The sequence below is a fragment of the Etheostoma cragini genome, chromosome 6 (genome assembly GCF_013103735.1).
Source record: "Etheostoma cragini isolate CJK2018 chromosome 6, CSU_Ecrag_1.0, whole genome shotgun sequence".
Taxonomy (NCBI): domain Eukaryota; kingdom Metazoa; phylum Chordata; class Actinopteri; order Perciformes; family Percidae; genus Etheostoma; species Etheostoma cragini.
In genome coordinates, this window is record NC_048412.1 from 22,071,111 (window position 1) to 22,097,448 (window position 26,338).

General features: G+C 39.8%; 1 protein-coding gene across 3 annotated transcripts in view; it reads right to left on the minus strand.

The window, feature by feature from the left end:
• Positions 1–26,338, minus strand: part of myom3 (myomesin 3) — a 57,007-nt gene that overhangs the window by 20,960 nt on the left and 9,709 nt on the right. For all 3 annotated transcript variants that reach the window (XR_004657054.1, XM_034874822.1, XM_034874823.1), the window contains exons 4-15: positions 21,631–21,784; positions 20,076–20,233; positions 17,237–17,329; positions 16,757–16,845; positions 12,931–12,975; positions 10,175–10,315; positions 9,933–10,094; positions 7,455–7,596; positions 5,713–5,912; positions 4,146–4,199; positions 2,020–2,147; positions 169–352 (exon numbers count right to left, since the gene is read on the minus strand). Coding sequence is in view for 2 of the 3 variants with exons in the window: in XM_034874822.1 (XP_034730713.1) it covers positions 169–352; positions 2,020–2,147; positions 4,146–4,199; positions 5,713–5,912; positions 7,455–7,596; positions 9,933–10,094; positions 10,175–10,315; positions 12,931–12,975; positions 16,757–16,845; positions 17,237–17,329; positions 20,076–20,233; positions 21,631–21,784 (1,550 nt within the window). In the remaining variant the exon portion in view is untranslated. The remainder of the gene's footprint in view (positions 1–168; positions 353–2,019; positions 2,148–4,145; positions 4,200–5,712; positions 5,913–7,454; positions 7,597–9,932; positions 10,095–10,174; positions 10,316–12,930; positions 12,976–16,756; positions 16,846–17,236; positions 17,330–20,075; positions 20,234–21,630; positions 21,785–26,338) is intronic.

Genomic DNA, 26,338 nt, shown 5'->3' on the forward strand with positions numbered 1-26,338 from the left:
CCATATCTTTAGAGAATGTAAACAAAACTCTAGAAAATCCAGGTGAATACAACCTGTTCTGGTCATCTATGTGTGCACAACACTACTACAAAATTCAATTGACCTTTACAACAGGCAGATGAGTAAATGAATAAATGGTTACAGAAAGGTACATAGTACACTTCTCACCTTGTGGCTTTCCCAAGGAGATGGGTGTACTCGGCTCAGATGGGTCGCTGACACCGTACTTGTTGATGGAGCGCACTCTGAAGCAGTACTGCTTGCCTTTGACCAGGTCAAACACCGTGAACCTGGGAGAGTTTACCATCATGTCCATACTGGCCAGCTCCCAGCTGCTCTTCCCTACCAGGGACTGATCCATGTACGGCAAAATAAAGAAGAAGATAAAAAACAAAGACGTTATCAAAAGCTTAATCTACATCTATCCCAAGGACATTGTGCATTATTCAGTCTCCTTTAATTATGCTGGAGGATTCAATCTACCAAGACAGCCAAATACTCATGGGCGGTGCTAAGCGCCGAGTGGAGCCACAGTGCCGTTGCATAATAACCTTCTGGAAGGAACTTGTTTAGGAAGACGGTGTACGTTCACTGGTTGTTTTAGTCATGCAAGAGACTCAGAATGGACAGATAGTCTAGCTAGCTGTCTGGATAAACCCTGCAGATATCTGAGGAGCTGTTAACCATAGTCCTCAGAAATCCACCGCAGTTTAAAATTACAACACAGAGAAAGCATAAGGAAGCGGCCGAAAAAGAGTGAAATTTGTGGTACGTCGTGGTTATAGACTAGGTGGGATGTTTTAGGCAAAAACTTCCATGCAGAAATATTATTACATTTTCACTGTCAAAATGTGCAAGATATATATACAAGAAAACAGGTAAATTGTGGACAGCCACTGACTCATCTTGACATGTTTTCTTCATCTAAACTTCTTTATTTTACTTTCTGCTTTTCTCTGAGGATTTACCATTATTTTCTTATCCAACTCCCTGTTTAAGAAGGAAAAACCTAACAAAAGAAAACCGGTACTTAAAAGAGATCAGTGATTATGAATCGCTTGCTTAAGGGCAAAAGGATATTTGAATGTTCCCATCATTATATAAGCGGAAGTGAAGCAGCAGACTTTAGTAATTTCAGAAGCCTTTGACAGATTTGACAGTTTTATTACACTGGCAACTTATACAAGTCCAATAAAAATCTATTTCCTGTGGCAGTTTTTGTGATTATTGGAGCTAGAAGCTGTGGGGTGTCTGGGTTGATATTGGAGAGCCAAAGCCGCTTGTTGTTGTTAGGAACCGGTCAGTCCCCACACTTTGATACGTTCAAGGACAATGTTGTTATTTTGGCATTCTTTGTGTTGGGGAGAAAAACTCAACAGTTAAAATGGCTTTTCTTTTATAGACACTACCTTGAATGCACAAAGTTAAAACTAGAATCAACTTTTGACTGATTTTGAAGCAGACAACACCTTCTGATCTCAGATCCAGGTAGTTTTAAATCAACATTCAGAAAAAAAACTCGACTCCACAAATCCCCATTTAGACTGACGCTGCAGTGACAGATAGAAGAGTATGTGTGTGTGTGTGTCTGTCTGTCTGTCTGTCTGTATGTATGTGTGTGTGCAGCAGTCAATGTATGGCTTCTTTTTATGGTGTATGATCTGCAACTGTGGATGTGTTGTTTACCTGCTACAGTATCGTACCAGCCAAAGAGACAACTGTGTGTGTGTGTGTGTGTGTGTGTGTGTGTGTGTGTGTGCATGCGTGCGTGCGGGCCTACGCTCACATTTCAGATGGCAATGCTCGCTTAAAATCATTCCTTGAATAATCAACTTCCACCAAAATAAATTGGATTTCTTATTTTAATTCAGTTTCAAGTTTCTCTGCAAGTTATCCTTTAGAAGGTAAGATGTTATGTTTAGGAGAGTTACAAATGGTTAACTGTCATCAACTAAATTCCCAGAGTTATTGCAATATGAACATTTGTGTGTCTATGTGTGCGTGGGAGTAAAGACTGACCCGCTCCACGTAGAAGGTGAGAGGCTCCCTGCCTCTGGGTTCAGGCTCGGCCCAGCTCAGCACCACGTAGGTGTCGCTCACCTCAGAGGCGTGGACATTTGTGGGAGGGAAAGGAGCTTTAACCTGACCTTCAGAGCAAAGAGAGGAGGAGGAGGAAGAGGAGGCAGAAAAATAGTTGCAGTAAGCTCAGTGAGAATGTAAATTACTGGTCTTCTGAGTCTTTTTAATGCTCTTTTTGTTAAAATATTTGAATCAGGAAATGTAATTATGTAATTGTTCTAATTGTGTAATAATGCTTTGTCTGGTGGATTAAAGTCACTCGCACAATGGGGTGAGATTTACCTTGCTCCCCCAAATTTCCCCTATGCATTCCTAATACATAAGTATACCGAATACAATACAGTCACATGGCTTTGGTCGGCACACTTTCAATGACTCCCAAAGTGACTTAATGTTGATGGAAATGTTCAGATTTTGTTGAAAGTCCTAATTTTTTGTGCCCGTCTGACTCTGTGGAAGTCTGGCCTCTTTGCCGTGAAGCCGTAAAAGGGCCCATTCTGATCCGGTAGAAACAGCAAGCCTGTGTGTGTGACAGTGTGTGTCTGTTTGTATTTTTTACAATGGGTGAACATATACGACTCGTATCCCTTTTTATTTTAGGACAATACAGCCGGAGAATGATCCTAAACATGCAGCTTAGAGGCCAAAAAGTGAAAGTGTTTCTTTTTGACCACTTAAAGTAATACTGTACATTATTTTATATTATATTATATTATATTTAAAGGAATAGTTTGACATTTCTTTCCTGAGAGTTGGATGAGAAAACCAATACCACTCTCATGTCTGTATGTAAAGTGTGAAGTTGGACCCAGTTGGCAACTAGCTAAAGTTTGCATAAATAAATAGTTGCAGCAAGTAACTTCCAGTTAAACCACAAAATATCACTTTTACATTCCTGTTTATGAACTGGTTAACAGGATGAACATGTGTTAAAAAGTTCAGGTAGGCGTTCTTTTTAACTAGCAGCTTGCAGCCCAGCCTTCATGCTAAGCTAAGTTAACTGCCTCCTGGCTCTAGCTCCATGCCTAATGACATAAGAGTGGAATTGGTCTTCTAATGTTATCGGAATTAAAGAAAAAAAGCATATTTGCTTGTTGTATGTCTTTAAGGAAGTAATTAACAAGCATAGCGTGACCAGGGGAGACGCCTGTGGATGTTTCATAGATTTTATTGACAGCAAACAATTTGCAACTAAATATGAAATTTAATGACATTATTTAGGCGTATTTTTGTCCGATAAATGTTGGTTCTCTAAATATGTTATTTGCGTATGTTTCCCTTAATTGGGGGACTATTTAAAAATGGTTGGTTCTTGATGTCCATGTGTACACCTCAGTTGAAAGTTGGAACTCTAACCTCATCACTGTTTCTATTGTGAGTTGTGCAGAGTAAAGAGTACATCAGTTATTCAGATTACACTAAGTGTGTGTACGTTTGGTAAAATAAAGTGTTTCACAAGTGTGTAGGAAGTTATGTATATAATTATGTGTAGTCCAAGTTTAATGGAAGAATAATCTCACAATTTTGCTTAAATGCTACTTGAAAAAAAGCTGCCGACAAACCCCATCCGATGCTTTTTCTCTTTCTTTCACACCTGCATAACTACGTTCTGCTACATTAAGGAACAGGACAAAGGAAGTATAAATGCAGTGTATTTGCTAAATTAATTTTCTGGCTTTCTCCTCAAACACATCTTCCTCTTCATCTCCCTTTATCTCTGTCTATGGGTTGCATTGCCAAGGTTATCAGCCCTCTTCACAGGCATTTGCACTACCTGGGGCCGTTATGTGCATTTACCAGGACACCACCCGGGACTGTTCATTCTTTTTGCTCTTGCAAATGGGGGAAATGTTCAATGCCTCAGCCATACAATTACTTCAGCTCATTGTTAAATATAATATGAAGACGCATTAAGCCACAAGCCCGAGGCAGCCTAAAGACGAGGAGATGGCACTATGTGTGCCAATAAAATATAGATGATGATTGAAATCAGGGTTGAAAATGTTCTAGTGGCATCTTTTTGTGATACAATTATACATGGGGAAATAAAGATATTGCATTCTCACCTTCAATTTCATCTTTTGTAATGGTAACCGTCCTTCCTCTGTCTACTTTGACCACTGGGGGGGAGAGAAACAAGAGAAGAAAAGAGAGAGAGAAAAGAGAGAGAAGAGAGAGAGAGAGAAAGAGGTGGAGTGAGAAATAGGTTGGGGGGGCAGAGGGAATAAAGAAGGAAGTAATATCAGGGTAATGAAGTTATATGAGAGCCCATGATAACACTATTAGTGTTAATAGTAGAGGAGCAGCCACTGGTAAGAGAGCCAGAGACACAAAGAGGTGAGAGAGAGAGACGGAGAGCAGGCTGGCGGCAAGTCAACCTTCTGTCTGTCCTTCATTTGTGTTTAATGATCCGCAACATTTGACCAGAGCCCATCTGTCCCCCCTCTAACACACACACTCATTCCTCCTTTGTATATAATGTATTTAACAAAACCTAAAAGCCTTAAAAGTCATGATTTAAGAAACAAAGTTCCATTCCAGGATGCTATTAAGAAGCTGTTGCATTAACAGCTGCAAGAACCTTCCGGCTTTATAAAAGGATTTTCACATCTACAGTACACACATCTGTTTTCTCTCGTGGTCCTGATGGTCTTTGCAGGTGTAAATACAGCAACTGAGACAGATGAGGTGAATAACCAGCAGGAATGATTCGCTGATATTGCGCTGATGCGCTTTGTAGCAGATGCAAACAAGTCACAAATTAAAGAACACCTACATAAATGAGTGGAGAAACGTGAATCCCATACACAAGAGGTCACTGAATGGTTAGACGAGTGTGGAAATGATGGGACTCATGTGCTATGATCTTTACAGTCACCAGATTTCAACGCAACTGAATACCAATGGAAGATTTTGGAGTAAGATTTTGGTATATATATCTTTTGTAAGAATGTCCCTCCAGTAGATTAAAAGAGACGTGGAGAAACAAAGCCAAGGACCACTGAAGCTGTTCTGGTGGCCCAATATCATCAGTGCTACATGGACCCTAGTGGGGAATCAAATTGTGGGGATTAACAGCAGGCCACGCTGCACTTTTACTGCACCGCATGTTTATTTATCTTCTCAGATGAGCTCACAAAGGAATTGTTGAGTATGAGCATTAATAATATAGACTGCAACTGAACCTCATTATGAACAGGTGTCTTTTAATGTAACATTACTGCGGGGGATAGTTGTGGGATTGCTACTTATTTTACTCACTTTGTATTAGGGAACTGGTAAAGTACAAGCTGGGGGAAACAAGCTCAGCACGCCTCTGTTTTTAATAGCTCTTCTGATTGAAAAGCTTACGTGGTTACTAGATGATATTGCATACATTTTTCAAAAGTTCATGATCAGCATATGGATTTATTAGTGGTTATAACAACATTGTGACAATCATATATCCTGTGGTTTGGTAATTCAAACTACAAATGAAGTTTGTCTGAACCAAACAGTCAGGATATTTTGTTTTTGCTATAATTGTGTCACCAACTTGTGTTTTCACCAACTTGTGTTTTCTAGCTGTTGTGTTGTAACATGTCACAGTCTTTTTTATATGTAAATTCAACAGTCAGAGTGTGTAATGTCTACCCATGGTCCGGGTGTGTTCCAGGGGGTCTGCTGTGAGGACGGGCTCGGTAGCCTTGGAGGGACGCCCTGCTCCAGCCTGGTTAACGGCACGAACTCTGAACTGGTACAGAGTTCCTTCCTTTAGCCCACACACTGGGTAGCAGCACATTTTCTGAATATGCACATTGCAGCGCACCCACTTACCATGACCGAGGTCATATCTGAGAGCAAGAGAGAGAGCGTGAGAGGAAAGATAGGAAAAGAGAAAGAATTAGAGGTAAACAAAGAAGAAATACATGATGTTTGAACAACTTAATGTGCAGTCTGCACCCAATGCAGTAAAAACAGATTTTAAAATAGAATGCGAGCTCAGATTATACAACATCGATAACAAATTGTTGCCATTTGCAATAAACAAAGACAGAACAGAGTTCAGTATTCTGACCATGAGGAGGTTGCTAGGGAACTGGGAGAAATCTTATATTTTCCTCCTCACCCAAAAACCATAACCTTCAGGAGCATTTAAGAACACTAATGCACTAATGAACAAGCTTCCTCTCTTCACACACACACACACACACACACACACACACACACACACACACACACACACACACACACACACACACACACACACACACACACACACACACACACACACACACACACACACACACACACACACACACACACACACACACACACACACACAGGACAATCCTGATTGATTGGTGTTGGTAATATGTGCAGCACCTGTTCTCCTGTGGGAGTCTTTGACTCTGCTGTCAACACAATGTCGAAGGCTGATAATTACCATGTATACCATCTATCTCATGTGAACTCTGCCAAATGGATACAACACCACTGCTGGCCGCCACCACCGCCATCTTCATCTTCATCTCTTATAACACCAATCCAATTTCTGCAGCCCCATGCAGAGCAAGATGAGGTTTAGCAGGATAGTCTGTAGGTCTATTGTTGACTTGTAATACAGAAAATGACTTAAATACAAACAAAAATAAGATTTTCTATGGCGATTCAATCAATGTGAGTTTACTGTAGGAGATCTACTGAATTTTGGCAATGGAAAATAAAATGAAGTCAATAAACTTTATACCAATACACCCATTTGTCAATCACAGTTATTTTCAAAATTAATTAATTGTTTTAGCCATTTCTCAAGCAAAAATGCCATAAAATGTCTAGTTCCAGTTTCTCACCTTAAAAGAATATGCTGCTTTTCTTTGTCTAATTTGACAGCAAAGTATATTTTTGGCTTTTGGCCAACTGATTGGACCAAATTAGAACTGATAATTTGATTTGAGATTTTCCCTTTTGAAATAACATTTACATTCTTCTCTGCTGATCTTTCCATTGTCAATCATATTCCAGATGGTACAGAAGCTGTCACTGGTCTGTATTCCCACGTGTGGATATAATGGCACGTTTGATACATATTCTGAGCTGCAATAAGCTCAATAATCAGACTTCATTACCAGAGAAGTGAAAAACAGAAGTCCTTAAAATTCTCAGCAAATTGGAAATTTGAACATCTACATGTCCTTGACAACTGGGCAAACTCTGTCTGCTGATGAAGGTTGGGCAAACAGCTACTAAGTTGACCTGGTGGTGTTAACTATTGTTTTCAAGTTCAAGCATGAATTAACATCTCACCGTCATTTTATTTCACTTCACTTGAATTACTTGAATTTGAATTGCTGAAAAATCCAATGATATAAGCTGTGATTTAGGCCAATCTTTACCTTTCCACATAATAACCCTCAACAGCTGAGGCTCCATCAGCACTAGGTGGCTGCCAGGTAAGGAAGACGTAGTCCTTGTTGATGTCAGATACCTGGACGGCCAGAGGAGAGGCGGGGCCTCCCACCACTGCAGCTGATGCATCTACAGCATGATGAGGAGAGAATTGGTTAGAGGAGGGGGAAAAAAACTGAGGAAGATGGAGAGACTGGATAAATGGAAGAAATACTTTGGGCAGCAAATAAGCAAAAATTAGGAGTTATACAGATAGAAGGATATTAGTCTGAAGTTGATAGGGGGCAAAAAGGAAAGAGTAGCAGAGAGAAAAGTGATGAGAAATAGGAAAGAGGGAAGAACAAAGTAGATTGAAAAATGAGCAGATGATAGGAAGGAAGTATTTAATGTATTCCAGCTCATCCAAATTATGTGGGCCAGAATGTGAAACGTTAAGGCTGTGGCTGGAGGAAGTAACATATTAACAGAATCAACATATTCTATAGAATCACAACCAGCTTATGTGATAAAACAGAGGGGAACGGAGAAAAAGAAATGAGAAAATTATGCTAAGCGAATAGAAGTGATCAGATGTGTTCCCGGACCTTATCTTCTGGCTGGGAATAGATGCTTCTTAAAAAAAAGATTCAACATCAAGAACATCTCTTTCTTGTTTTTAAATTTGCATCCTGGTCCTGTTTCCTCCTTTCTCATTAGTCTTTGCTCCCTGTAAAGCCCATTTGTAATGCAAATATGATGAATGAAAGAAGGAGAAAACCCACAAGCAGGGAAGTTTGCTGATTCACTAATAAGTCCCTACAGCTCTGGTAGAAAACCTATTTTAGATTATTTTTTAGATTTTTTGGGGGGCTTTTATGGCTTTTAATTTACAGGATAGCTTGAAGACAAGAAAGGGGGAAAAGACGGGGGGACTGCATGTGGCAATGGGGGCCCGGGTCAGATTCGCACCCGGGGCGCTGCCAAGGGTAAGTCTACATGGTGCAGACACTCTACTGAGTGAGCTAGAGGTGGACCTGAAAAGCTTCTTAATAAGAAAGAGGGACCTGAGCTAAGATTTTAAAGGTGAATGATGATGAGATGAATCAAAAAAGATACATCTGTGTGTGTTTGGACTGGTACGTGTGAAGCTTTGATGTATAGTTGCTCACCAAGTTCATGAATGATTCAGTGTACATTCTGCTAGGACTGTGGCAGTTGAGGTGCATTGCATACATAAGCAAGCACTGGAATTTCATTGAAAGATGCCAAACCTCCTTGCAGAGCTGCCCAGACACATTTCAAATGTTTGATGAGTCACGTGGGAGTTGTTCTCTGGTTTATTTGCATGCGGCAAACAATGTACGAGACAAAATAGCAGTCTGTGAAGAATATATAGTTTCATTGCACAGAGTTAACAAGCCCTCTAAAGCAGAACAGCTTGATTGATGGAGCAAATTCACCGTAGGAATCATGCTAGCCTGCTGACAGGAAATGAAAGTAGCACCAAAATCTGGTGAATACAAATAGTGTTTAGAGTAAAGGTTTCAGTCAAAACACCATTTATCCAGCTCGGAACATGAAATGATGATTCCATTCTCCAGAAATATGGGTATTTTTGTATGCAAAGTTCTTTGAGTCTCTCCAAATCCATTCTCAGGTTTTCAGAAGTATATAATTTGAAACAAGGTCGGCATGTTGTTTAGAGACACCATTCACTATTTTTCTGATGTGATCTGGTGTGACAGCTATTTACATGTCTGCCCAAGAGCAGATATTTACGTTATAAAGGACACCATAAAAGTAGTAGTTTCACATTTTTCTGGGGGTGTCTGTGATGACAAGACTCCAGAAAGATCATGGCCAAGAAATATTCTGTCAAATAATCCCTGTACAACCACAACTTGTTTCTTTTTGCACTTTTACCCAAACAAGATATAACATTGTTTATAATAATGTTTATTAATGAGCTTTAGAGGGGCTCGTGGGGGAATTTCTTTGGACCGACCTAAGCCCGTTTTCAGTCTTTGTGCTAAGGTAAGCTAAACTAAACAAACTGACAGAGTGATATTGATCTTCTTATCTAACTCTCGGCAAGAAATTAGATATGCATAGTTTCCTAAATGGTGAACTTTACCCTAAATGTTGACAAAACATTCTCAACACAAGGACCCTTAATTAGCCTATTCCATGGCCATCAACCATCTCAGTCTTCATGATAGCCCTGGTAAGAAGCTAGAAAGTGTAACTTGTGTTAAGATTGTTTTGCCAGACTATGTTTTGAAAGGTTTAGGATTGAACCATTATGCTCAATACACTGAACATTTATGGTTAAATGTAATTAATACCAATACATTTTATTAAATATATTTTTATCATTTTGTTATAATAATAAAACACTTTGATGTCTGAGAAACACATGAATAATTACACCTATTAAAAGTGAATGATAAAAGACCAACGATTGTGCAGTACTTGTTTGTCCTCACCTTTGACGTAGACAAAAGCACTGTGCTCCTGGATATTATCCCCGGTCCTCAGTCGGGTAGTGTAGACACCTTCATGATCCTTTTGTGCATCTTTTAAAGTGATAGAGGACTTGTTGTTGAGTGTCTTAATCTCCAAAGTGCTAGACTGATGCAGCTGGATGCCTAGAGAACGAGAAAATAACTGACAAACCTAAAGCACACATCTTAATTCAAAAAATTGGCTTGTCTTCGACAGTACTTACCATCTCTGAACCAGCTGACATCCTGCTGGAAGGGCAGCAGAGCTGAGGTGAAGGTACATTGCAGGGTGAGGCTGTCACCCTCCTCCACCCATGTTGGGGGAAAGGTGTTGCCAAACTGGGCTTCTTGCTCAAGCTTCAAGGCTAGGGGAGTAAAGATGGAGGAGGAGGTGAAGCAATTAGGAGGAAAGGAAAGATAAAGGGTAGGAAGGATGATGATGTAGAAGTAGAAGAAAGACAGCATGAGCCCATAGGAGGAACACTGGCAGACAAATCACTAAAAGAAAAGTAAAAAGAAGAGTTTTGAAAGAGAAATGAAAAGGATAAAAGCACTTTCATTAATACACACACAGTCACTTTCCTTACTAGTGCTGGACAAAGATAAAATTGATGTTAAAAAAATAGGTCCAATTCAGAGACACGCTCAATGCAGCAAAAAAAGAAAAGAAAAAGACATTCCAGACAGTAATAATTTTGGGTGGATGTTGCACTAAAAAATGCACTGACCTCCTTTTGGCCACTAAGCAGCATGACACATAAAGAGGAGAGGAATCAAAAAGCAGAGGATGTGCTGATGTAAGTTACAGGCAGGAAGAAGTATGCTGATTCTGGATAAGAGATGAGAGCTGCTTCCATTGTCTCTCCAGACCTAGCTCTCATGTCTCTATAACATTGTTTGTGTGCTATGACATCAGCTTTTCACTTTTCTCTGCAAGTTAGCTGTAACAAGCGCTTCCTTCCTCAGTTTCTCTCACTAGTGGCAGGAAATGAAACTGAACAAAGCAACTTAGAGGGTCTTAATTAACTAAAAAGACCATCTTACGCTGACACGCAAAGCCATAATAGACCAAAACCCTCTGCTTCACCCAAGAGTGCAATGAGATGGAGGACAGTGAGGAGAAGTGTCCCTGGCAACAGAAGACGCCATAAAAAGCTGAATATGTGACAATTATTTTTTAAAGTGAACGTCCTGACAAGTCATTCCTACAGCTGCCATTCTCTTACTTGTCAAAGCACTGAAGCAACACAATCTGGAAGTGAGAGATATGTGTGCCATAAGGTCCTGTCCATCCCATTCTCAGGGAGGCATCTGAGGGACTGTGACATGTTTTTTTATATAACGATCTTGTTCTGCTTAGCAGCCCAGGAATGTGCATATAGCATCATCAAAAACACACCGCTTTGATCTTTGTTTCACATCACTCAAACCTGCCCTCAGTGTAATGATGATTATGATAAATTCACCACAGTTGCGCTTTTGTTTATTGAGTGATTCATGTTGTAAAATATGATGTGCTTCATATAATCAAGTATCAGTTACATAACAATGGCAGCGTGCAATTCTTCAGCACATTCACGCAGCAAGGAGGCCCCACGGACATTTCATGGTGATGAAGGTTCAGTCAAAATGATCGCTTCTTAATTTTTGATCGTGGGAAGACTGTATTGCATTGTATTGCACCTACATATTACAATTTATATTTTGCAAACTAGTTAACAATAGATTAATAAAGACATCCCTGCATAAGGAATGATGACTTGTATCTGTATTGGTCCTTGTTAGATGTGTGTACTGCTGGTAGACTTTACTTTGGCAGTTCTTTTGGCCCTTTGAAATTCTTTAGTTCTTAGCTCTTTAATTTCATAGTAAAACAAAAATGGAAGGGATAGGTCTTTAACTTACTCTTAAGTCAGTCCATAATTTTCTTTTTCTTTTTGATGACTCACAGCCAAATATGAGAGTAATAGAATGAATTTTATTTCAAGGGAACATGACCAAATATCTTTGTCCATATGTAGATTCTTGTAGGATGCTTTACAAACAAATGGAGTCCAAAAGGGCAAGCAACACAAGTGGTCAGAGAAGCAGACAACAGTTAAACATATTTGTACTTGAATTCAATTACGTAAGCTTATACTGGATGTGAAAATGAGACAATGATCACGATTGGGACCACGGTTAAAAGGAGAACAACTTGGTTAAGATATTGCGGTCATGAACAAAATAAATAATTGTTGGAAGGAAATGGTTGAAGGTGGTCTCCCCTGTTAAATTTACATTGCTGACCCATCCTCAACCCTCATGTCCTGCCTGAGAGAATTAGTGACACTAAAACATGTTCATGCTTCTGATTTGCTTCTGATAAACAAATGTCATAATTCGCATTGCAACAAGAGGCTCTTTATAGGTAAACACATTTTTGCTGTTGTTTTTGTAGTTAAGGTCTCCCCATTCTTGGCAAAATACCATCACAACACTCATTTGCATGCCTGATCAGATACTGAGCACATAACAGGCTGAAAATGTCATGATCCCCACACATAGTGCAGACTAATCTAGGCCAAAGAGTGCCACAGCCAATATGAGACGCTCCACAGCTTGGAGCAAAACGAAGTAAATCCCCTGCTGTCCCTGAAATGAAATATACATGACTGTCGTTTTTGCTCAACTGGAAGCAAGTCTTTTTATCCCTGCAGCAACTATCCCACAAATAGTCTTACTTACATCCAAGGACACGCTCACCCACACAGAAACAGAAACTCCTATGACAAACAAACATTGTCTGTGCGCAGCTCCATTTCAGTGCATCAATATCTTTTTTCATGAGGTGCAGCAAGGACAGCAGAGCAGAGAGCTGTGACACAGTCTTCAAAGCTAACCCAGCCCTCCCTCGTTTACTGGTGGAGGGAAGAACTTCAAAGGGTGGCAGAGAAAATGAAAGGGGACACTTTTCATTAGGGCCTAGTTTGAAACTTACCGGGGGTCTGCGAGTGCTCTGAACCAGCCACGACTCCTTGATATGCTGAATCGCACGGTGGCAGAGCAGGAGAGATTGGAGAAAGGCAGGAAGGGTCAGAGATGGAGACATAAAAGAAAGACACATGTGAGATAGAGAAACACGGCGGCCAAATCAAACCTGGCAAATTGTCACATCTAATATTCCCTTTAACCTATTTTTAACAACCGAAGAAAGCGTGTGAATTATAGATGACAAGCAGATGTCTGGAATTGCATCATTAAAGCTCTGACCATCTAATTGATCTACAACATTGGGGAACTTTACTGCCAGGCACCTTTTAAGACTGGGTGGGTCCGTTAAAAGGTGCAAAGAAAAATCATTATTGTGAATGTCTCTGTCACAATGTTGAAAGGCCACAATGCCCACTGTAGATGTTTGCCTATTAGTCACCACTACACCCACTGTCCTCATTATAATTCATAATGCATGAGATCTGTTTTTCTCATCGTTTTAGTCTGGTGCTGATTCTCTTGCAAAAATCTAAATTATATAGAGGGTAGGATAATGGGGATTGAAAACTACATTATAAAATCATTCCCTTGGGGCTTTCTTGAAAAAGAAAGAAAAAATATATGACTGGAGGCTCGAGCAATGACAAGATTGGAGATATTAGAATGGAGATACAGCTATGTGGTCAAATTTGGCCAAGCCGGAGGAGTTGGCATCAATTCATGTTTGTCCCCCTGCAAAATAAAGGAACATTTAATTGTTTTGTAGCCCGATTTCTAGGGCAAATGAAATGCAATTTTGATATTTTAAATTTTAAAAATCTGATGATAATATATCACCCAATTTTCACATTTCAACCAACAACATAACACATTCATAATAATTAAATTTGATTATGAGATTTGGGAGCTGTGACCATATGTGATGACCATACATTTTACTACTGATAAAGAAACTTCAGTGCCCTCTAGTGGACAAACACCCAATTTCTAAATTACCTAAGTTTAACATATTTGGCATTGATGCTCCAATTTCTTGTTACTCATTGGCAGGCAGACACATATAATGTCAGTATAATTGGCCAATTTATCAGATGGGATATATCATGAGTCTTGGCCTTTGATTTGCAGTAAACGCCTAATGGAGCTTCAGTTGTTGAAGGCTAACAAAATAACCGTTGTTCCCAAGTAAAGTAGCTAGCCTATTTGGAGAGATGGTAAACAGATTCTGGCACATCTTCTCTTTGACAGTCTAAACATAGGCACGCTACGTTTCATCTGGTGTGCAACAGCATCCTTGCACTCTTTTTGTTTTTACATGATTCATGTTTTATTTCATTAAAGTGTAGTACTTGAAAAAGCTACGGGCGGGGTTTTGGATAAGTGGATACTAGCACTTCGCTACGCTACCAACGTTAATTTCAATGAAGTAGCTAAGCTAGCCAAATTCAAAAGTGTACATTTCGTAAAGTATATCGTTACTCTAGCAGTAGGAAGGCCGGACGTTGAAGCACGTGGGAACAATTTGGCACGATTGGAGTGCAAAACGGAAGGAACTCTGGCCACTAAATTAGCAGCTAACTAGCTAGTGTTGGACAGGTACTGTCGTTTCCACCAGTCGTGTGTACCGCCAATACATGCTATGGAACCTTTAAATAATATACAGCATTTCCCAGACTGTTTATCCAAAAGTTACAAGCGCTCATATACGATGTTATCGGGACAAAGACTGACTGCAAGATACTGTCAAGACATAGCTAAGCTGCATATTGTTTGTACAGTTCTGACTTAACATCCAGGAGCCACGCTTCACAAACAGATGGCCTACCGTTACCTGCTGAGTGACTCCAGCGGAAAGCACAGACGGATATCGTGAGACGCTTCAAATCCAACACTGGCTAACTTCAACAAATAGTGAGTAACGAAACGTTACGCTTTATTTATTTACTGTTTAACGAATCTGTTGTTTGTAATATCGCTGCATCTCTGGTTTTTGGATGTATGTCAACATTTGTTGCTGCCATGTCGTTGAGTTGCTGATGACACAGGCCTAACGTGTGTGTCTTGCTCTGTGCCATGTTGCTGGTTTCTGGGCTTGTGTATTCCTTTCGCCGTTTGGTTATTCCTTCATGTAAAACTGTCCCTACCTGTCTGTAAACCTTGTTGATTTTTTTTATGTATCCTATAAAATGCAATGTTAATGTAGCATGTATAAAACAGAATGTAGGCATAGGTTATAAATAACTACCAGCTAACAATTTTTGGTTCCCATAAGGTTAGGTTTGGTTGTGCTTTGGTTGATCGGAATTGGAACGTTAGTTTTTGGTTACATCGAACGTTCTCAGAACGTTGCCCTAACGTTGCAACCTTTAGAGAACGTTACTAGAACGTTCTTTTTTACATTCCCCAAACCTTTAAAAACCTTTAACAACCATGATACTAATTGTATTATTACTTTAAACTTGGCATGAATTAATGAAGAGGCAAATTTGATGGGATTTCAAACTTGAATATACAATATAAACTTTAATATACAATTACAAAACATATATACAATAATCAGAATCAATTTTATTGGCAATATAGACACAATAGTGCAAATGTAGTGTGCAAGAAGCATATTGGAATGATAAAGTACAGTATTTTAACATGTATATAACACTGGACTATAGTTGCATTCGGTAGGACGTGTCCGTTATGTTAACGCTAACACATAAACAGTTATTCAACTAGCTATACGAGAGCACATAAAACAACAAGCTGAATACGGTAGGTGCCCGCTATCTTAACGTAACACATTAACAATTATTGAACTACGCAAAGAACTAGCACAAAGAACAACTACCGGGGCGTGGATTAGTAAATACCGTTAAACCCTCTCAGTCCAGGCAGCACGTTGTTTGTGCGCCCATGTGGACCCGTCCTCCAGCTCTGGCCTTGCTGTCAGCCCGTGATTAGCTTCCGTTGTTTTCTTCATTTCAGTAAGAGTAACTGTTGGACAGGTTTCTGACTCACTCTAAACTTTCTTTCCTGCTCGATTACCATTTTCGGCTGCATATTTTACTACCTGCAGTTTGTAATCTGCAGACAAGGATTTTCTTTTTGGGGGCATTTGTTTGTGTTCAATCTTTCTCAGTTGTCTTTAGGAAAAGCATCGAGTTTTCACCAACCCAGAGCGACCTCTCGTGGCTTTAGACGGTAATGTTTTAATTACGAATAAACATTTAAAAACATGTTAAATTATATATATTTTCATATATAAGTCTCACCGAAATATAAGTCACAGGACCAGGCAAACTACAAAAAAAGTGTCTGTCTGTAAAATACAGTATGTAATGTGTAGGTGAATGACCAAAGTGGGGATGACCACAAAGTGTCTGGTGGTTTTTAATTAAATTATAATATAATAAAGTCCCCCTAAGTTTTTATTGATCTCCAAAGGGGAAGTTGAGGTGTGTGTGTGTGTGTGTGTGTGTGTGTGTGTGTGTGTGTGTGTGTGTGTGTGTGTGTGTGTGTGTGTGTGTGTGTGTGTGTGTTGAATGGACCAGTTGTGCCAAATACAGTTGATGATGCAGACCAGTGTATGTTTTGTAAGAGAGGAAAGGTGTGTGGACCAAGTTTGAATAGTGTAAATTCTCTTTGGACTGGTTTTACAGCCTTTAATCTTACAGCTGCTGCTTCTTAGAGGATTTAACTGATATCCTACTTCAGTGACCTGTTACCAGTTTAAAGCCTGCAACTGAACTCTCAGAAGTCATTTTATTGTAACCCATCTTTGTATTTTTGTAATAGTTTGCCAACAAGGTGTAGCTAATATGAAACAGGAATTTACTTACAGTTCACCAGAAGTGTTCCAAATGTCATAGCTTCCCCCAGGGGACTCTTGGCTACTACTTTATACTTGCCAGCATCATCAGGAGAGCACCTAAAGGATACAGAAATGTATTTGTCTGGAGCTGAAAATGTATCTGTAGTGGTACAAATATGTGCTCTAATGGCACATTTTTAGCAGTAGCATACTTTACTACATTGTGATGGCTTATAATTTATACAGCATAAATAAAGATGTGGTGCCATAACATCAGACCACTCAACTAAATTAACTCTTCATTCTTAGGTAATTGAGCAGACATACAAATCAGCACCAGCATTCCTTTCTCAGTTAAAAAGCTACGTTTTATCTAATTTTATAAATCAATGGCCAGGTTTTGCTACCCACACATGCCCCATCTTACTCACCCATGCCTCATACTCAAACCACAGTTTTCTGCATGAAGATTTTCAGCGTTAATTAGGGATTAAAGCAAGTGACCTACCGTCTGATCTCCAGTGAGTTTAGACCAAATCTTTGTTTAAGGCTGTAATTCCATGGTTGGTCAGACACTCTCAGTGGCACATCATCCTTATACCTGAGGAAAGGAAGGTAGAAATAAATCTAAATGGGTTTAAATTGGGTTTTTTTGAAAAAAAAAGAAAAAGGGAACAATGGGCTAGATCAAGGTCAAAGTTTATTTATATAGAACCTTTACAAACCGTCACTTCTGCCCCAAAGTGCTGTACAAATACAGATAACATCATAAGATAAAAAGCATAATAAATAGCTGGAAAAAAAACCTTCTAAAACAGAATATGCCAAAAAACAGACAACAGATAAAAACGTTACTCAAGGCAGTTACAACAATAAATGTCACAGTTTAGCTTACGTTAAAAGCCAGTGCAAGAAGATGAGTTTTTAAAAGTGATTTAAAACTCTCATTAGAGGTAGCTGCTCTAATGTTAAGAGGAAGAGAGTTCCAGAGATTAGGACCTGCCACTGAAAAAGCTCTGTCCCCTCTGGTTTTCAGTCTGGATTTGTGACAGTCTAAAAGCAACTGGTCTGCAGACCAAAGTGCTCTGATTGAAGGGTGCAAAATCAGCATATCAGATAAATATGATGGTGCCAGCCCATTAATAAGATCTTAAAGTGGATTCTAAAAACAACAGGCGGCCAGTGGAGAGACGACAGTACAGGGGTGATGTAATCACTGCGCCTTTTTCCTGTCAGCAGGCGTGCAGCCACATTCTGATCTAATTGTAATCAAGAACTGAAGACTGATCAAGGCCCTAGTGCAATGAGTTCCTGTAGTCCAGGCAATTTGTGGTCAGGGCATGCACAACCTTTTCCAGTTGGCTATAGGGCAGGTAAGGCTTGACCTTCCCAAGAAGTCTGAGCTGAAAGAAGCTTGTTTTTACCACTGAGCTAATCTGTTTGTTTAGTTTAAAAGAACTGTCAATACAAATACCAAGACTTTTTACAAATGGGCATCAGTTTGAGGATAATGGGCCAAGAACACTGTTAAAATCAGACCACCAACACGACAGACTCGCCAACATTTACAACTTAGTTTTTTTTGGCATTTAAGGTTAAAAAATTCAGTGACATCAAGTCTTTTACTTCATGTAGGCATTTTCTCAGTGCTTCAACTGAGTTTGTTTTGGTATTCAAAGGTAGGTAAATTTGGACGTCATCTGCAAAGCAGTGAAAGGAAATGTTGTATATTTGGATATTGATCTCAGGGGCAGCATGTACAGCGAGAACAAGACTGGGCCTAAAATTGAGCATTGAGGAACCCCACTTTCGATCGGGGCTTTATTTGAGTAAAAAGGCCCGAGGTTTACAGAAGAAGACTTATCTGTCGGATATGACTGAAACCACTTCAGAGCTGTGCCTTTAATGCCTGCACAGCCCTCAAGTTTTGACAATAAGATCTTGTGGTCAACAGTATCGAACGCTGCAGTCAAATCTAAAAGCACAGCAGAGCTACCAGAATCAGACAAGAGAAAATCATTAAAAACTTTTAAAAGAGCAGTTTCTGTGCTGTGACCAGATTTAAAACCAGACTGAAATTTTTCAAAGATGTTGTTAGAGTTAAGGGGCCATTGAAGTTGGGAATATACCACTTTTTCATTAACTTTAGATAAAAAAGGTAGTTTAGAAACTGGCCTGTAGTTAGACAAAGCAGAGGGGTCCAAATTGTGCTTTTTCAGGAAGGGTTGTAAAATGGCCTTTTTAAAATTAACCGGAACACACCCAGTTAAAAGAGACGGTTTATGATCGTGCCCGCTGATTACTTGATGCACGTCTTTCACTAATCAAATGTTAGTTTAATAACAACCAGAGGGGCCCCTCTGATCTCTCATTCTGTCTTGTGCTGGGCACTGGTGAAGGCAGTTCATTGGGCCCCATGTGGGAAGGTTAAACCCACGAGCTTCGGGTTATCTGGATCTCAGCTTATGTTAATGAATATTGAGCACACTGTCTATTCATCAGCTAGTCACACAGCAGCTCAAGTATCAAGGTCGACAGGTTGGCACGTTGTCTGAATTAACACAGGTAATTTCATATTAATTCAGAGGGCGATATTCAAGTCAGTGTTAAGAACTGTAATGTCATGACTTTAAGTCTAACTTTGCATGCAATCATTTGCGTACATGTGTAATACATAACTTACATACTTACCTCTCACGCTATATAGCCTACGCCTAATGATTGCATGAAAAATCCAACAGGGTTTCACGGTGTTATGGATGAGTCATTAATTAACGATGCAATGCAGGGCTGCAACTAAGGACTATTTTATTGTTTTTCAGTAAAGCAATTAATCTTATCTGTATAAAAGGTCAGAAAATTGAGACATAAAATAAAATGCAATGCCTTATAACCAAAAGTGTTGTTTGTTGTTTTGTCTGACAGTCCAAAACCCAAATGTCTAATTTGCAGTGATATCAAAAAGAAAAGCAGCAAACAATCAGAGGCAACAAGTGATGAATGACTTAATTTGTGATCCATCAGAATTGTTACATTTTTGTTCTTTGACTGATCTAACAATGTGTTAAGTAAGATGTGTGCCCTTTATTATACACCTTAAGGCTGAATTAGTACATTCCAAGCAGAACCATAAATCAAGGTTCATTCAGTGTTCCCTGAAAGCAATAACTTTGTGCCCAGAGACTTTCTCTGCTCAAATCCACTCCAACCAAGTGAGAAACTTAATGAAAATGACACCAGTGTGCATTGCGACCGGAGCAATAGACTTTAATAGAAACCGTTTTTAAAAATGAACCACTGTAGGCCAATTGAGGCCAAACAAATGCAGCAGAGTAGGAAGTTCTTACCATGTGACCTTTGGGGGTGGACAGCCCTGGACGGTACAGGAGAGTGTGACCGTCATGCCCTCCCAGACTGTGTGAGCCCTCAGGGGGATTGGGAAGTCTGGGGCCTTCTGACTCAGACGCTCCAGGTACTTCAAGTGGGCAGATGCCTTTTTTTCTGCCTGGAGCACAGACAGAGCCAGAAAAATGATAAATAGATGTTGAGAGAGGAAAAGTAATTGGCTGATATTTGATGTGTCTCTTAAAGCTTTAGGGCTAATTAAGACTATCAGCTCCACAAAACTCTCTGTGTTTCAGTATGACTATGTTCAGAAGACGCGTCGTCCAGCGACTTTTGCGTGCAGAAGCTCAAGTGAACGTAATGACCTCTTCTGAAGCGTTGTTTTTGTTTTTTTTTTAATCCTCTGTGTCCTCCTTGGCTACTTGAGTAGAGTAGAGGTGGGGGACTGTGAGCAATCATGGAAGGCTTATATTACATAGACACGTCAAATGTTTTTTCATTACTTACATATTCTCATGGGGGCAACAGTAACTACGCAATAAAGCTTAAAGTAAACTTTATTTATTTTCTACAGCAAACGTTCAAGTGCTTCACAATTCACTCAAACAGAAGGAGAGAAACAAACTCGGGAAACACAAAAATGAAAGTAGACAAATACCCTGGAAAATGCAATGCTGGAGGAGAAACATCTTAGTAAACAAGAAGTGAAAATACATATATTTAGATGCCAACAAATAACACTGACATTTTTGTCACTTACATATCACAGTTGATTAAACTAGGTTGCTGATGTAAGCATATTTTCAAGGGTGCTGTATATTTCTTCTTTTTTTAACATCCGTCCTGCAGCCCATCTCAAAGTAGATGCAGACACTTGCTTTGTATGTATTTCAATAAGTGCAGACAAATGTCAAAATATCCACTGTGTTCTAGTTTTATTAAAGATATAAAATAAACAACCTGGAAGATTTTAATTTATGTGTGCAAATAACTAGATATGTTAAATGTTTTTAATTGCCAAACAGAATGATCTGATATTTCACACATGATAAACCATACACAATAATGAGTGACTGTGACTATTTATCACTGAGACTTAACAGGGTTTTTCATGCACATAGGAATTTTGGCACCCCCCAAAGAGGATTTAGCCACGCAGAGCCAAAGAAAAATAACCAGTGCCACAATGATTAGAATTGAGAATAAAAACATCAATTTGTATTTATTTTACCAAACAACAAGCAGAACATATAAACGTGAACATGATCTCAGTTTACCATCCAGACTCAGGCTGTGTTGCACCGTCCTGGTGATTTTTACGGTAGTATTTAAATAATAATAGTACTGCGGTTTAGTAGTATTGCGGTTTCATTTTACTCACGCATAATAGACATTTTTGCATATCAAATTGTCTGAAATTACAGGAATTTGCATAGATTTTTGTAAAATGAGATGACAGAATCATTGCCTTTATTGTACACAAGACGATCACTGCGCCCAGTAAATCATCTGGTCATCATTATGTTGACAAAGCTGAGACCAAAACTTGACTCTCACCTGCTTGCGAATGGCCAATTTATCAACGCGCATGCGTAACAAGTGCTGGTTCCTGATCACGTCCAGCTCCACCTTTTCAGCCTCGTTCCCAAACATGGTCCACTGATCTCTGTGATACTCTTCCTCAGCATTCAGAGTTTCATTCAGGATTTCCCTGGTGGAACATAACACAACACTTTCAACATATTTAAGACTAATATTTTTTAATGTTTTGTGTAAATGTAACTAGTTAACACGGCTGTTGAATGTAGATGCAAGACACACAGATTGCAGACTTGTTGCAAACTTTCAAGATAATCCAGACCACCATTAGAGGAGGTGACAAGTAGAGCAGTTCAGATGATGGTTTGAACACAGGAGTCGACCTCTGAGAGAAACAACAATTTAACATTGATTTCTTTTGGCACGTAAACGTTTCTTTCTGTCCCAGTCCATTTGCAGACAAGTGCTAGTTTTATGATATTTGGCCGTTTGTCGTTTAAAAGGCTCAGTGATGAGGTTGTTTTTTTCTGCTCCATTTAAACCTACGTGTCATTTAACATGAGCACCATATTCTCCAATGTTCAAAAGTTTTGAAGAGTTGGTCTTTTTATGAGTGGAATACCAAGCCCTGCTGCCACTGTTGATTCACATCACTCTGATGAGATGTGGTGCTGGTACTCACATCCCTCACATCATGATGTGTGTTTCTGCAGGACTCCTTTAGGTGTGGAAAGATCAAATTGTTTCAGTGGCACTGCCTGTGTGAAATCCTTGCCTTCCTTTTCATCAAGTTGTTTTTCTTGGAGATGGCAGGTTGTTGTGATAGTCTATTCTCTCAGAAGAAACACATGTTTTCTTTCTTTGTATGGGCAGCAAGTAGGCATAGTAAGTAGGGTGACTGTCAGAACTGATCTATGGCTGTTGAAACTGAGCTCATTGTAAAGATGGTCATCAAAACCAGAAGGCCCCCCTGTTGGTCTATAATAAAACTAAGCACACAAAGTAATGGAATTTGTTTTTGGTAGATTATTTCTCTGTAATAACAATGCTTTTTGGAAATACATCTTAAAATGTTGAAAAGCCTGTTTAGTTCCCTTTCAAATGGTGCCCCGTTTGTAAGGAACATACATTTATGGGATGAGCAGCAGAGCTGAGTATGTGGCTTGTGCCCATGAAAGATTTGCCAAATTTTCTCTGCCAATGCCAAACAGCTTATTCTGCCATTGACGTGTTTGGTGGATTGGATGACTGAAGTTTGAAGAAACAAGACATATTGGCAATTTAACAATTTATTAATTTCACAAACAGCCTCAGTAGCTTGTGAAAGAACCATTCACAGCCAGAACAGCCTGGCACATCCTCCTCATGCTGGTCACCAGCCTGGTCACACACTGCTGTGGGACAGCATCACATTCTTTAACCAGCATTAGACACTTACTGACTGTAGCTGTACTTACAGTAGTAGGGCTCACGCTCACAGGTGCTGCCAATGAGGCACCTGATTGGCAGCACCGGGGGGGTACCAGAAGCTCAAAACAAGTGTCAATAGCAACAGCAAAATAAGCTGTTTGGCAAAAGCAGAGAAGATTTGGCAAATTTTTCATTGGTGCAACCCACATACTCAGTAGGGCTGCACAATTAATAAAAATTTTGATTCACGATTTTGACTTCCCACGATCAAATTTGCGTGGTCGAGCATTTTTTTGTTGTTGTCCGGTACTAGTTAGCATTTACTAACATAGACATTTGTGTACAGTTTTGTTATTAACACAGCTGTATATTGTTAGATATGAGGGGCAAACCTGTATTTGTACCAGTGTTTCCGCTGGTAACTCTGCTATCGCGGCCGCCAGGGAGAAAAACACAGAAGAAGTTATTGAATGCAACTAACTTCAGTTGGTAGAGTAACAGCGTGTGAGACGGAGCTGCTGGACCTGGACCAGAGATGTGACCCATGGCCAGAATATCATAGTTCATAAAAATGCAGCGCAGTGACGATACAGACATTTCATACACACGATGTGTGTATCCGTCGTTCGACCTGTGCTGGACCCGTTCATAATGAGTCAGCCGTCTCTTTGAGCCTGATCAAAATAATCGTGATTATAATTTTGGACATAATCATGCAGCCCTAATACTCAGCGCTGCTGCTCATCCCACAAATTCATATTCCTTACAAATGGAGCAACATTTGAAAGGGAACCAAACAGGCTTTCCAGTGGTATAGGATTTATTGCCAAGAAAGCATTGTTACCAAAGAGAAATAATCTACCAAACACAAATTTCGTTACTTTTTGTGCTAAATTTAAATACACATGTGTGCGGTATGTTGTAGTTGTGAATATATGTACATGGCATCGTACTTCTCTTGTGTACATGCAGTTCATCCATATGTATTCAATTATATGCACTCCCAACACGCACAATCATGAATGTTGACTCCCTTTAAATGCAGCATTTTAACACTCCTCTTCTCTAATCGCCAGAGGGGTTTGTATCCTGAACCATGTTTTGATTGGCAGTCCCCAGGGCTTAATTATTTGAACATGTACTTCACACACACACACACACACACACACACACACACACACACACACACACACACACACACACAACAAACACTTTTCTGAGCTTTGATGGCCACTAGAGCATGGATGGCCCTACAAATGCTTGCGATAATTCAGTGAAATGCGCAAACGGCATGAATAAATTCACGAATAAATATATGGATACACAGAAGTGCTTGCGCACAGTCACACTCCCAGGTGCTCAGAAACATGGTTTTGACTTTTACTGCCACAGGCTCGTTTAGTAAAGTGTGAGCTTGTCAATATTTTTATTCTCTGTAGGCTCAAAGATTTTAAGCCTTAAGAGAATAAACCACTGGAAAACATCAAGTCAGTGGGTATGAGAGGTGTTATGGATTAATTATTGCTCCAAATGGAAATTTTATTATTGCTTATTGGTGCAAACACCTCCTGCCAAGACAAACCAGGCATGCATGAGCCTGCTGCATAATTTACATGTTACCCACAAGGAGAAGATAGTAAAGGAACCATTACGTGAGTCACATAGTAATGTGCAGTTGGAGCCACACTTGCCAAGACACAAAGATTAGGCACATTCATTTCCACACAAATCAAATGTCATGCTCCTCTATCTCAGGCCCTTCCAGAAATAGTGTGCCAATCCGCGAGAGCTTTTAACCTCATCCGTCCGTCCTTCCTCTTTTACACTGCGAGGAGTCACTCATTTCCAGCATTACTAGATGTTAAACCTCCACCCTAAAATTCTTTCATGCACACCCTGTTCGTCTCGGCGCTTCAAAGGGGGATAAGATTGGTGAACTGAGGTTTGATGGAGAAATTGCGCTCCAGAGGGTGTCAACCTTGCTAGTTGAAGGGCTGTAACGTGTAAAAATTTGAAAGTGAAACGAGACCCGATGAATTAGACCTTAGCACATTGGCGGATAGGATAGACACTCAATGATGAAATGGAGGGATGTGGTGGTGGCATAAGAGAGGGCTTCTAATGAGATGGAAAGTTGGCAGGGCCACATCACTGCAGCTGATGCTTATTACTGCCGGATGTCTTTTGTCTTTCAAGAGGGTGAAGTTGCACCCTCTATGACCCCCCCCCCCCCCCCCCCCCCCCCCCCCCCCCCCCCCCCCCCCCCCCCCCCCCCCCCCCCCCCCCCCCCCCCCCCTTCACTCTCTCCCTTGGAAACTGTCTTCTAGTATAATGCATCTTCTCCTTCAGTAGTCAGTTTGACCTCTGTCCTTCCATTTATTTACTGTTGCCAGCCAAAGCTTCCTTTCATGGCTTAAAGGAGAACATATCTGTTATCTTTAGCATTGATGAAGAAGTCAACATACATTAGAGATGTCAAATCCTTTTTCACACAACAAGACTCTAATCAATTTCTGGACGGATTAGACAGGCTGCCACTATGTCCAAATGTAAATGTGATGTTGAGTCACAGAGACTACGTGACCAAGACAGTTCAAGGCACCCCAACAGTAGGAAAAGGAATTTTGGTCAAACAAATCCTGTCAAAGGCTAGAATCCCCTCATTTCCTGTTCTTAGTGACCTAAGCATGCCTTTTTGGGGATTTATGTTTAGATATATGAAATCCTCTCTATGACAGATGAACAGTAATCCCATCCTCCCAACATGATCATAAGACGCTTAAAAAAATAAAAGATGGCTCATACATGTAAAAAAAAAAAGTTGACTGATGCACAACAATCATGGAAATTGGTCCAGTATTAAGCAAGAATTCTGTAACTGGCAGCTGTGAACCCAGGCTGCAATGCACTGTAACTAGGGGTGGGAAAAATGATCGATTCCTAGAGAGGATGGTATAATGAACAACTTAGTTTTGCCAAGAGTGCAAAACCCCCCAAAAATGGCCAAAAGTAAAACATAGTGTGTGTGTATGTATGTATATGTCTGTGATTTATTTTTTGTTTTTATTTTTTTATATTTATATGCTGTTCATGCTCATGTTTCATGTTCTAAGATGCCAATTCTCCATCTTGAAGCATGACTGAGCCTCTGACATGGAAGATTACTGTGAAAAAAGGTGTCTCTCACGAGCATGTCTAACACTTGAGTTGTCTTCCCATTGAATTAAAAAACAACACTTTGTTGAGGCTTTTTTATCAATGTTTTCAACTGTTTTTGATGTTTGACACTTTTTTCTGATGTTTGACACTACATAAA